An 11,995-nucleotide genomic window follows, 5' to 3' on the forward strand; every position below is an offset into this window, starting at 1 on the left:
TTTACGATCATTCAAGTCATATGAGTAAAATATCATGATGCATTCAGATTAAAAAATAATACATCAACCTAAACATTTAAATAAATCGACAGCGGACCTAGGAGTGAACCTAATTCTAGTAATCAAAGATTTAATGACAAATTGAACACGAACCTATTAAGGCTAATCAATGTATTTGATCAAATATAAGTACACTGATATGTATCCGACAAACATCCTGAACCTCTTCTAATATAATTATACATATCACGTATTTCTATTTAACGTTTCATTTTCGGGGACACACTCTTCTTAGTTGGTCATAATAAACCGCTCCAGGCCAAAAGCAATGCGGTTCTCCATTCTACTGATAAGCCTGTCTGGCGTTCTCGCTCTGCAAGTCAACATCGCTGAGTGTTTAACCAACAGGGAGTTCTTTGAGATCATCAAGGATTATGTGGACGGTAATATCTTACTCTTATGCTTGTGTTTGGTTATAACCACATTAACCTAATGGTTGTGAACACCTGCTTTGGTGCCATATGCCATTTAGAGACATGTACCCTAACATATTTACTCTTTTCTTTAGATTTATCAAAGGGTCCTTTATATCAGCTGTCAGGCAAAAAATAACACTGAATTACTGCAATTAAAAAAAATAACAAGAATATCGTTAAACTGGGGAATTCATAGTTATTTAATGCTAGATGACATCATTGATGTTATTTTTTTTATTTGTAAACAGTTATGTCGTTTTCTTATTTTTGTATTGGGTTAAAACATAACCAGATAGTGTTTCATACTGGTTTATAACTAACCGGACACATAATGAGTTAAGTTGTTAACGGTTATGTTTCCGGTTTTTGTAAAGTGTCAGTCAATATACTTAACCACGAGGCATTGTCGTGATATAACTGTATAATCAATTATTAATATACAAAATTACACTAACATTAACCGTTTACACATAAAGTTCAGATTTATTCGCTCGATATCCCATGGAAAGGCCAAAATACGCAAACCTCGCAAATAGCGCGCCAAGCGATAATGCTTACAAAAGCTTAAACAAAATTGGTCCTTAACACCCAGTTCCAGCGTACGAGTAAAATCGGGCCAAGCGATATCGAGCCAAGAAGTTTCAAATGTACATTTTAGACAATTGTAGCTGCATGCAAAGAATTCCTCAACACTCAAAATATTTCCGGGTTACAAAAACTACAAAATGGTTCTTGAACGCAGCTAAATTGGTTGAGATTATGAGCTAAAAGCAGAAATTGTTATACATAACGTTTGAAATCAGTAGATATTTAGAGCTTTTACCATTACATTAAACATATCGCAATTATAAGTCTACAAGTTTTATATTTGTTTTATATACATTAGGATCCTTTTTGAAATGTACAGTAGATCATATTCAGGTAAAAATAAGGGCAACTTAGTAAATAGTTTGTTTCCTCAACCAACACAAAAAGGGGCGCAACTCATACAGCCCATTAGTTACGCCCCCTCTTATATGATATCCTGGAACCCCGTCTGAGTACCACCCTTAACATGTCGATAGCTATCCAAGGAAGTGACTGGTACCATATTTTAACCTTTTCGATTTGACACAGCCGTGTTTTGAACCCCGATCTTCCGCACCCAAAGCTAGCGCTCTACCACTGAACTATCGGGGTCGGTTTTGTAGGATAAAACAAACTATTAATCAATTGAATGCACTCAATTATACGCCTTGCACTACATTGAAATAAGAATCCGACAATTTTCTATTTAGCTTTATTGAAACGTCAAAAAAGAGGGTAAACTGGACCACGACGAACAAGTTACATACTTCCGCCTTACGGTCCCAATCAAAAAGGTGTCAATTAAGAAGAATAACACTAAACTTCATATTAAATATAAAGTAATGCATTATATATAATGTATACACTATTATTGAAGAGTGTTGCGTATACACTAAATAAATTGCTTACAGCAACAGAACTGCTTGTTATTTAAAATGTTTTATTAGCATATACAAAATAAACGTTTCCCTTTTACTCCTAATATGTTTCACTTAGTCATTAAGTAAACTTAATGTGTCCGGCAATAACACTTCAAGCCCGTAGAGGCAGTTCATATTATTATTGATTATATCATTACTTTATGTAGTCGTTGAAGAAGACGTTTCCAGTGATGACGTCGTAACTGACAATGATGATGACGTCATTGACTTTCCTGGCGGTCCCGATGATGACGTGGATTTCGATTTCCTGATTGACGCGATGGGCCTTTCCAGCATTGGGGACGAGATATCGGAAATGATGGAAGGTTGCATACTATTCTTATCAGTATTGCTGTTTTTCAAACATATCTTGTGAGATATCATCTGAAACAACATGTTTCGTCGATATGCTTATGAGACTATGGTAATATTCTTAGTTCAAGGTGTAACCATTAGGAATTTGAACTTTCGTGGGTGTTTAAAGATCCGCCTACTGCCACTCATCCGATACATTTTGCCTGCATAATATTTTGCGTTTGCAATGCTCTGAATTGAATCTCAAATCGCAGTCATGATGTCAGCTGGTGACAACACGACCGCCATCATCAATTCAAAACCAACATCAACGCAAGCCCTACTTTGTACTACAAACACTTCGGACTTCTTTTCAATAAGATTAATGAGTTTACATTATATATTAGCCGTGGTCTATGAAATCACTGCTTCCATTCCCACAAAAATATTTACCCCAGTAGCCATCTGCATTATAAAGGCGACACAATAAGTTCTAACCCTTATCTTTATTTCAGCAAATCAAAGCAGCCATGGTCTAAGCTTGTGGCGTACCGAAACAATAACTAAAACCATCACCAATACCACAACCATCAAATCAACAATATTTTCTCCTATCTTTAATTGTTATGCAAAGCAAATGCCACAGACTAATTTTTTCACCACGTTTACTTGTAGCTTCACAAAGCAGCCATGGTCTTAGCTGGTGGCACCATCACCACCATCACCACAACCGCCGCCCGCATAGAAAGATATGCTCTTGTCACCATCTCTACTGCAAATGCTGCATCAGCCACACGTTCCGTATCAATCTTATCTTCAAGAAGTTCCACTTCCGGTTCAATCGTAAGTAGTACAGTGTTGCATCGGGATAACTTCTTTTTTGAGATTCATGGAATTTGCTCGCGTTTCCTTCTTCATCTATATCGAAAAAAAAATCCATGCATACCATTCTATAACCTCCTATAGAAAACAACAAAATCAATAATTTTTAATTGGTATTATTTTGGAAGTCTCAGTGAACCACTTGGGAAACAGATTATCATGGACAGCATGAACTTGCAACATGAGCAAAGTATGTCTAGGTATCAACATGCTCAAAAAATGGAGCTTACAGACGTGGTCGACTGGCCGAGGAAAAACTGAGATAAACCCTCCTTCTGGGATAAACTCAGAAACCTCTGCCTGATTGTCATCCAGATTTACAGGATTTGTCTCGTACCACTAAATGTCGGGACTCATCATCCATAAGCTCCTTAATAAAGATGTATAGAAAATATATCATTTTCATGATACTTGTATACGTATTTATCAAGTTGTACAAATGAATATTACATCGCTATGTTTTTTGAAGACAAATGAAAACAAATTGTTCATTCATAAGATGAAATTGCAAAGTAACAGAAACTTTCACATATAACATTTGCTTGTAAAATTCAACCATCAATTTAATCGATGTGAACGTATCGGTTTCCCAAACCTGAATGCCTTTACATTCATATGCGCACGAATAACTTATAAATCACCACCTGGGGTTATTTGGTTATAAACAAGGAAAAATAATTTCCTGCTAATCCTTTTTACTTAAACGTAGAAAATTATATCGAGATGTGTATAATGTCGTAAATGGTAATTGAATATTTCTACGTTACGAATAAATAAATCATTCAAGGGTGTGTAAGCTTTTTTATATTCGAACTCGGGCCTAACCCATTCGCCGAGTGCTCCATCGAGAGTGAAAGTCATTTTAGGTTTTTGGAGTATAGTTCATTGACAGAATGTAACACTTCTTACAGCTTCCTTGGTTATTTAACGTGCACCAGTGTGTAGCACTGTCACATGGGACACCCAATTATCGTCCCTCCCGGAAGACGATCAGTATTTTTAGTGGTGCGACTGGGAATCGAACCCACGACCCATGGATTGAGAGTCGAGTGTGTTATCACTAGACATCGGATCCGCCACTAGAATAATCAACTATTGCTTTGTTCTATATATAGCATGTGTACCGTTTGGCTACCTTCCTTCTAATTAAGGGTTGATTCGAGCTGACCATCACGTTGTTTTGTTCTATATATAGCATGTGTATCGTTTGGCTACCTTCCTTCTAATAACGGGTTTGAGTTGACCATCACGTTGTTTTGTTCTATATATAGCATGTGTATCGTTTGGCTACCTTCCTTCCAATTACGGGTTTGAGTTGACCATCACGTTGTTTCGTTCTATATACAGCATGTGTATCGTTTGGCTACCTTCCTTCTTATTACGGGTTTGAGTTGACCATCATCACGTTATTTTGTTCTATATATAGCATGTGTATCGTTTGGCTACCTTCCTTCTTATTACGGGTTTGAGTTGACCATCACGTTGTTTTGTTCTATATATAACATGTGTATCGTTTGGCTACCTTCCGTCTTATTACGGGTTTGAGTTGACCATCACGTTGTTTTGTTCTATATATAGCATGTGTATCGTTTGGCTACCTTCCTTCTTATTACGGGTTTGAGTTGACCATCACGTTGTTTTGTTCTATATACAGCATGTGTATCGTTTGGCTACCTTCCTTCTTATTACGGGTTTGAGTTGACCATCACGTTGTTTTGTTCTATATACAGCATGTGTATCGTTTGGCTACCTTCCTTCTTATTACGGGTTCGAGTTGACCATCATCACGTTGTTTTGTTTTATATACAGCATGTGTATCGTTTGGCTACCTTCCTTCTAATTACGGATTTGAGTTGACCATCACGTTGTTTTGTTCTATATACAGCATGTGTATCGTTTGGCTACCTTCCTTCTTATTACGGGTTCGAGTTGACCATCATCACGTTGTTTTGTTCTATATATAGCATGTGTATCGTTTGGCTACCTTCCTTCTTATTACGGGTTTGAGTTGACCATCACGTTGTTTTGTTCTATATATAGCATGTGTATCGTTTGGCTACCTTCCTTCTTATTACGGGTTCGAGTTGACCATCATCACGTTGTTTTGTTCTATATATATAACATGTGTATCGTTTGGCTACCTTCCTTCTTATTACGGGTTTGAGTTGACCATCACGTTGTTTTGTTCTATATATAACATGTGTATCGTTTGGCTACCTTCCTTCTAATTACGGGTTTGAGTTGACCATCACGTTGTTTTGTTCTATATATAGCATGTGTATCGTTTGGCTACCTTCCATCTAATTACGGGTTCGAGTTGACCATCATCACGTTGTTTTGTTCTATATACAGCTTGTGTATCGTTTGGCTACCTTCCTTCCAATTATGGGTTCGAGTTGACCATCATCACGTTGTTTTGTTCTATATATAACATGTGTATCGTTTGGCTACCTTCCTTCTAATTACGGGTTTGAGTTGACCATCACGTTGTTTTGTTCTATATATAGCATGTGTATCGTTTGGCTACCTTCCTTCTTATTACGGGTTTGAGTTGACCATCACGTTGTTTTGTTCTATATACAGCATGTGTATCGTTTGGCTACCTTCCTTCTTATTACGGGTTCGAGTTGACCATCATCACGTTGTTTTGTTCTATATATAGCATGTGTATCGTTTGGCTACCTTCCTTCTAATTACGGATTTGAGTTGACCATCACGTTGTTTTGTTCTATATACAGCATGTGTATCATTTGGCTACCTTCCTTCTTATTACGGGTTCGAGTTGACCATCATCACGTTGTTTTGTTCTATATATAGCATGTGTATCGTTTGGCTACCTTCCTTCTAATTACGGATTTGAGTTGACCATCACGTTGTTTTGTTCTATATACAGCATGTGTATCGTTTGGCTACCTTCCTTCTTATTACGGGTTTGAGTTGACCATCACGTTGTTTTGTTCTATATATAACATGTGTATCGTTTGGCTACCTTCCTTCTAATTACGGGTTTGAGTTGACCATCACGTTGTTTTGTTCTATATATAGCATGTGTATCGTTTGGCTACCTTCCTTCTTATTACGCGTTCGAGTTGACCATCACATTGTTTTGTTCTATATACAGCTTGTGTATCGTTTTACTACCTTCCTTCCAATTACGGGTTCGAGTTGACCATCACGTTGTTTTGTTCTATATACAGCTTGTGTATCGTTTGGCTACGTTCCCGCCAACTACGGGTTCGAGTTGACTATCACGTTCAACGGTCATCGTCTGTTCCACAAGGAGATTTCACGTAAGCATTAGTGTAATAGTTTAAAACTTATTCATTTTATAACGATGGTAAGAAAATTATGATAAGTCACTCCGTTGGCACGAAGATGCGCGAGAGGGTAGTCTTGTGTTTTTGGAGAAATCGGAGTACCTAGAGAAAAACCACTTGTCAAGCTTAGTGAACACTAATCAAGCCACACTCAACAGGGCTGGGAATCGAGCCCGGATCGCCTTAGTAAGAAGCGAGTGCGCTTATAGGACAACATAGGCATAATTAGTTTAGTTTTTTTAAACACCTTAACAAATGACCGTGCGTCTGACAAAACTTGTTATGGCAGAAGTAAGGGAAACATTACATTAAATCATGGAATATTTATGTTTTCGACCATTCAGTGAAGCATCCCCCTGCACTATGTTTTGGCGTTCCTGGGCTTCGAACGTTTGCACGTGTCTGTCTTCAAGTATACAACGTGAACCTGCAAACCAAACACATATGTGTTCGCCTAGTCGGTGTCTTTGACCTTAAGGTTGTTGTTTTTCCAGTTTATATATTACATTTCCTGTTGTCCAGATAAATTCTACGTTTATCAAATAGTATTGTTATATCATTTTTACTAAACCTTGTTTATTTGAGCCATTTGTATTTGTACTTGTTTTGACATTAATTGAAATGTTCAATTGAAATTTACAAAAATCTTGCAGCTTAACATTTAAACTAAAAATTACACCTTAAAAAGTCAATTGGTGTGTTCAAATATCGGGGTCTCTTCATACTTCAAACATATTGGCTAGTGACATGTTTTAAACCTGTTATTTTCTTCTTCTTTTTATTGAACGTTTCCACTATTGTTTCCATCATAGATCACAATAGCACGCTTACCAAAGTAATGAATATAACGTTTTAATAACCATGATACAACGTCGTTATATCTCGCGACTCTGGCAGTGAAGAAATGTATTGTAGCGTTACATCATTCTTAAGAATACTTATGTAAAAAAACAAACAAAAAAGACATAGACCCGGTTTAATGGCACTGGGTACACACCAAAGACATATAACACAAAAACAAAAAATCACAAACAAGAAACATAAAAGTGCAGCACAAAACTCCACAAACAGCACAGTACATACATAATATATAAACAAACTAAGTATGTTTATCAAGGATTGCTAGGTACCGTAAAAGGAAAAGCTAATTTATGTTTTTCGTACTAAATTTCAGATTCACAAATTTAGAGTTCATCTGAAAATAGCCTGCTTCCGTATTCCCCTCATCGAGGCTGAGAGAGTCGCCCAGATGTTGGAGTCACGTGACTTACACGTGGCATCACTTGCTGAAACAAGATCCACCAATGGTAAGCGTGTACGGTTGTTATGTATAAAGCTATTTTGAAATCATTATCATCAAAAAGTACTTAAGTGGTGAGAGTTATCTGTTGGTATAGGTGTCCGCCTCTCTCACCCAACATATCGTGGGTTCGATCCCCATTAATGTTGCTTTCTCATGTTCTTTCAAAAAGGTCACACTACTGGTTTCTGCCCAGGAAACGGACTCTCGAGTGATTCTTAAAGCTTTTAGATGTCGTCACAAACGAGCTAACATAAATCCGTATATACTGAATCTTACCTTAAAAAACAACACATATTGAGCACATGTAATTTATTTATCCAGTTTGAATAAAAGTAGCTGTTATGTCGTGATAATAACAAAAGGCGTGTTAAGTACGAATAATAACATTTCCATGCATCTACTAATAATTTGTTTTTGAATCCAAAGTAGTACATCGGTGTATGTATACCACATGATAAATAACGTCTTAAATACTACGTCTGAAGGCAATGAGTTGGTTTGAATAACGACTTAAAACAAGATAACTATTATTTCCATTCACCATTTTAAATTTAAAAAATTGAAGTGCATGCCGCTTGAAGAGCCCCGCCACTGAAAACAAACTCTGCAAAAATACCAAAGGCGTGGCTCTGTAGACTGCGCTATGTTTCATTTGAAATAGTGAAGAAATAGTAAAGTGATCTTTGTTTAATGTCTTTATTGGAAGTCAAATTTTGCCTTTCGATGAATCATTTATGACGCAATTCATCACGTGGTATAAACACACTGTACATATCGCCATCAAACGATTGCTTAAGATTCTGTAATATTCATGGTGTTCTTGTAATGATTCAGAAACAACTGTCTACGAAGTGGAATCCATCCACCAACTCTTTGACCTGATGAAAAGTCTCGACTTGACCGATGTCACTGAGGAAATGACTTCCCAGGACCAAGTTATCGATATTTTCCGGTCGCTTCAAGTCCAGGATGACAACGAGTAATGAAATAAGCAGAACAATGGCGACTTCTTTCAAAAACATTAAACATATTTAAAATGCTGTTGGAATAAGTGGATGTAAACTACAGGGACATGCCAAGTCGCCTGACTTTAACACATTTCCCGGGACGGTATTCATAAAACTTCTGGGGGCCGTTTCAATGAAGGATGTCAGTCATAACTTAACTTATCTTAAATCTTTATAAAGGACACAAACGGCAAAACAGCATATTGTTCTTATTTCCCCATCTCTATGGTCATCTTTAATGATGGTTAAAGCTCATTTCACTCAAATTCGAAGCATAATAATGGATCTTTGATACTAAGATCATTTCAGTTTTAGACTAAAATCGTCTAATATTTTTATTGAAATGGTCCCCAATAGTTATTTCTTAACTTAAGTCACTAACTTAATTTTAGTATCTCTTCAGTCATATGAAATTGAAATAAAGGTTTTCCAAATAACATTATTTTCATTGACCTTATTAAAAAAAATACTTTAACGTTAAAAAAACTCATTCCTTTCTTTCAATTTGAATAAGAAAAAAATACGAAATTCACTGCAGTTAGGAACTCTCTTAAGATGCATTATCAATGCGGCCCATGGCCCCAATCTCTCGAAACTTTTAAGATTAGCAGGCTTATGTTGCTGATTTTGATCAGCCGAAATAATATTTTTATTTTGTTTTGACAGTATATGATTATCGGGATTATCATAAAAAATAATTCTGATTTGAAGTCTGAAATCCCTTCCAACACGGTATTTTTTAAAATAATTGGCTATTGGGCCTGTATTGTATTTTCCATTGTAATAAGTTCAGTAAAGTGCTCTATTTTTTTCTTGCTGTGTTCACTTTATAAATTATATGTTATTTTTTTCATGTTCAAGCGTTCAACAATCATCAACAAAAATGTGATCAATTTCAAATTAACATAGTTTTAGTTTTTTATCCAAATAAGTTTTTGGTCGTTTGACCAAAAAATAAAAGTTCGGTGATTACGGGTAGTATTTTGTACTTCTAATTTATTTCAGAGTTCTATTTTTATTCTAGTTATACTACTATATATATATACTGGCTCTGTTTGTATGTATTAAATGTAATCTAATAAAATTGCATTCACAGCGCATTGTCAGTTTCTAGTCCCACGTTTTCCCTCTATATAATCCATTTGATATTTTGAGGACAGGCATGCTCCAAAGTAGAATTTTGTTTTAGAAAGGACCCCGGGGCAATATCATACAAGCAATGTGTATGTGCAGTAACATTTTTAATATGTATATGTTTGAGTACTGGGGTCATCCGTGTCTGTTTAAATGCATTATGTAATCAGCAAATCCATGTTATAACAGTTAATTAATTGCCTAAATAACGTTATTTTATTAATGCGCAACCCAATGAAAACCGCAGGAAAATGTTATTCCTAGCTTCCAGACATGGCTTCAGGCAATATAACACTGCTGAAGAAGTGTTTAATTGTACCAAACATTAAGTAAAACTAATCGAGCTATGCTCTAGTATTTGGATGGCACTCAGCTGGAAAAAGGTGCCGGTTGTATCATTATACTTGAATCGCAGTATCCGAGAACATAGCCGTGACTTAATCTATTAACTGAGTATTAAGAAAATAAAGAAAGTCATTGTTTCAGTTTAATATATTCCGCCAAATGAGCACTACATCTTAATCCACGAGTGACGTAGCCACGGTTGTACTAGTGTTTGTTGTGTTCATGAGGTGGAATATATTGCGACCTTACCCTGAAACAAACGCGTTTGTGTCTAAATTGTATGCATCTAAATTGACGTAAAATGACAGTCAATTGCAGTTCTTTTCGGAATAAGTAATCAAATAGTATCCGAAATAAGGTCGTTGAAATTGTGTCCCAGTCCCGTAGACGCTGAAGTTAGATATGGAATTCAGGTCGTGTTAAAGTTTCAGAATAGTGAAAAAATGCATCAAACTATTATATCACTGTTTGAAACAGTGGTATATCATATTTATTATATTTGTAGAACTCTATAAATCACTACAAATTATGTAATAAATTCTTTATTTCATTGATGCACAGGCAGGGGCTGCAATTTGCAGCAAATGTCCTTGGTGGGTAAGCTTTTTATACTCGTACTCGAGCCTTGCCCATTCGTGGAGTGCTCCTATAATATTGATAGTTTTATGTAGGTTTTTGGAGCATAATGCACATACATAATGTAACCCTGGTTGATGCTACCCTGGTTCTCAAACGTGCATCAGTGTAAAACACTGTCACACGGGGGCCGCGTTTAACGTCCCTACCGAAAGCTGATTAGTATATTTAGTGGTGCGGAAGGAATCGAACCTGCGACCCCTGGATTGGCATTCAAGTGTGTTATCATAAGATAATATGTACATTAATGTGTATACCATTATCGTCATGCATCAATCAGGCATTATCTCGGCCCTCAAACTTGTCATATACTCAAGGAATACTGTATTTGAAAGTGTCTAAAGCGTTGTGAACGTGAAAAAAAAGTTCCCTTCACAAAACCTGATATCGTTATGATCGTAGGAATTCCTATTTGTTACGTGATATTTGATATTTGGATAGGGTTTTCTCCTACTTCAGATAAAATCCAAAATATTGACCATGCTTGAAATTCTTCTCTTGCCCACGGGAAAGATATAACAAGTACCCGTATTGAACTCCTTTTTAATGGTCATGACATTGTAATTACCTCCCTTGTCGAAGACTGTTGTCTATAACATCATAGAAACTTTGTCTTGAGGCAATATTTAGAATGCTAAATAATTAATTCTCGCTTTAAATTTCACCATAAAATGGTTTTAACGCACCTTTCAAGAAATAATGCTTCACTCTCCTTAGATATATTTAAAGACCGATTTGACTTTTAACATCTGAATCAGAATCACTGCGCGCATATCCATGACATCCACGAATAATCCCATATCCATACTCATTTATTTTTACTACGCACAAAGAGTTCCAGCGAAGAATACATTTGACTAAATTTCGTTTCACTGAGGTGGGAGAAAAAGCATCTACAATAGCCGCTCGTGTAAAATAGGTTCATCCCAACACTCGCACAGGGTGTTTTGTGGAAATTCGGTAAACCTCGTTTCCGCAAAACACCCTACGCTGTGGTCGAGATGAACCTATCTTACAATTTCGACCATGGAGGATACTTATAATCAACATCGTAACAAAAATATTTTTTCTCCCTTTAATGTATGCATAACACACGACAGAGAACGATTCCTTT

At 36.3% G+C, this 11,995-nt stretch overlaps 1 protein-coding gene across 1 annotated transcript; it reads left to right on the forward strand.

The window, feature by feature from the left end:
* Positions 1-278: 278 nt before the first annotated feature.
* LOC128206229 (uncharacterized) lies at positions 279-9,855 on the forward strand. The gene is made up of 7 exons (XM_052908559.1): positions 279-443; positions 2,131-2,289; positions 2,933-3,100; positions 6,337-6,429; positions 6,801-6,934; positions 7,631-7,763; positions 8,594-9,855. The coding sequence occupies exons 1-7, from the start codon at positions 329-331 to the stop codon at positions 8,740-8,742; spliced, it is 951 nt and encodes a 316-aa protein (XP_052764519.1). The 5' UTR covers positions 279-328; the 3' UTR covers positions 8,743-9,855.
* The last annotated feature ends 2,140 nt before the right edge of the window (positions 9,856-11,995 follow it).

The sequence above is a fragment of the Mya arenaria genome, chromosome 10 (genome assembly GCF_026914265.1).
Source record: "Mya arenaria isolate MELC-2E11 chromosome 10, ASM2691426v1".
Lineage (NCBI taxonomy): Eukaryota > Metazoa > Mollusca > Bivalvia > Myida > Myidae > Mya > Mya arenaria.

What these genes read in the sequence shown, in the direction of transcription:
- LOC128206229 (XM_052908559.1), top strand. Translation starts at nt 329, where the DNA reads ATGCGGTTCTCCATTCTACTGATAAGCCTGTCTGGCGTTCTCGCTCTG. An exon ending in GTTCCACTTCCGGTTCAATC is followed by an intron (nt 3,101 to 6,336) that starts GTAAGTAGTACA and finishes TTCTATATACAG; the next exon opens with CTTGTGTATCGTTTGGCTAC. An exon ending in GTTCCACAAGGAGATTTCAC is followed by an intron (nt 6,430 to 6,800) that starts GTAAGCATTAGT and finishes TCGACCATTCAG; the next exon opens with TGAAGCATCCCCCTGCACTA.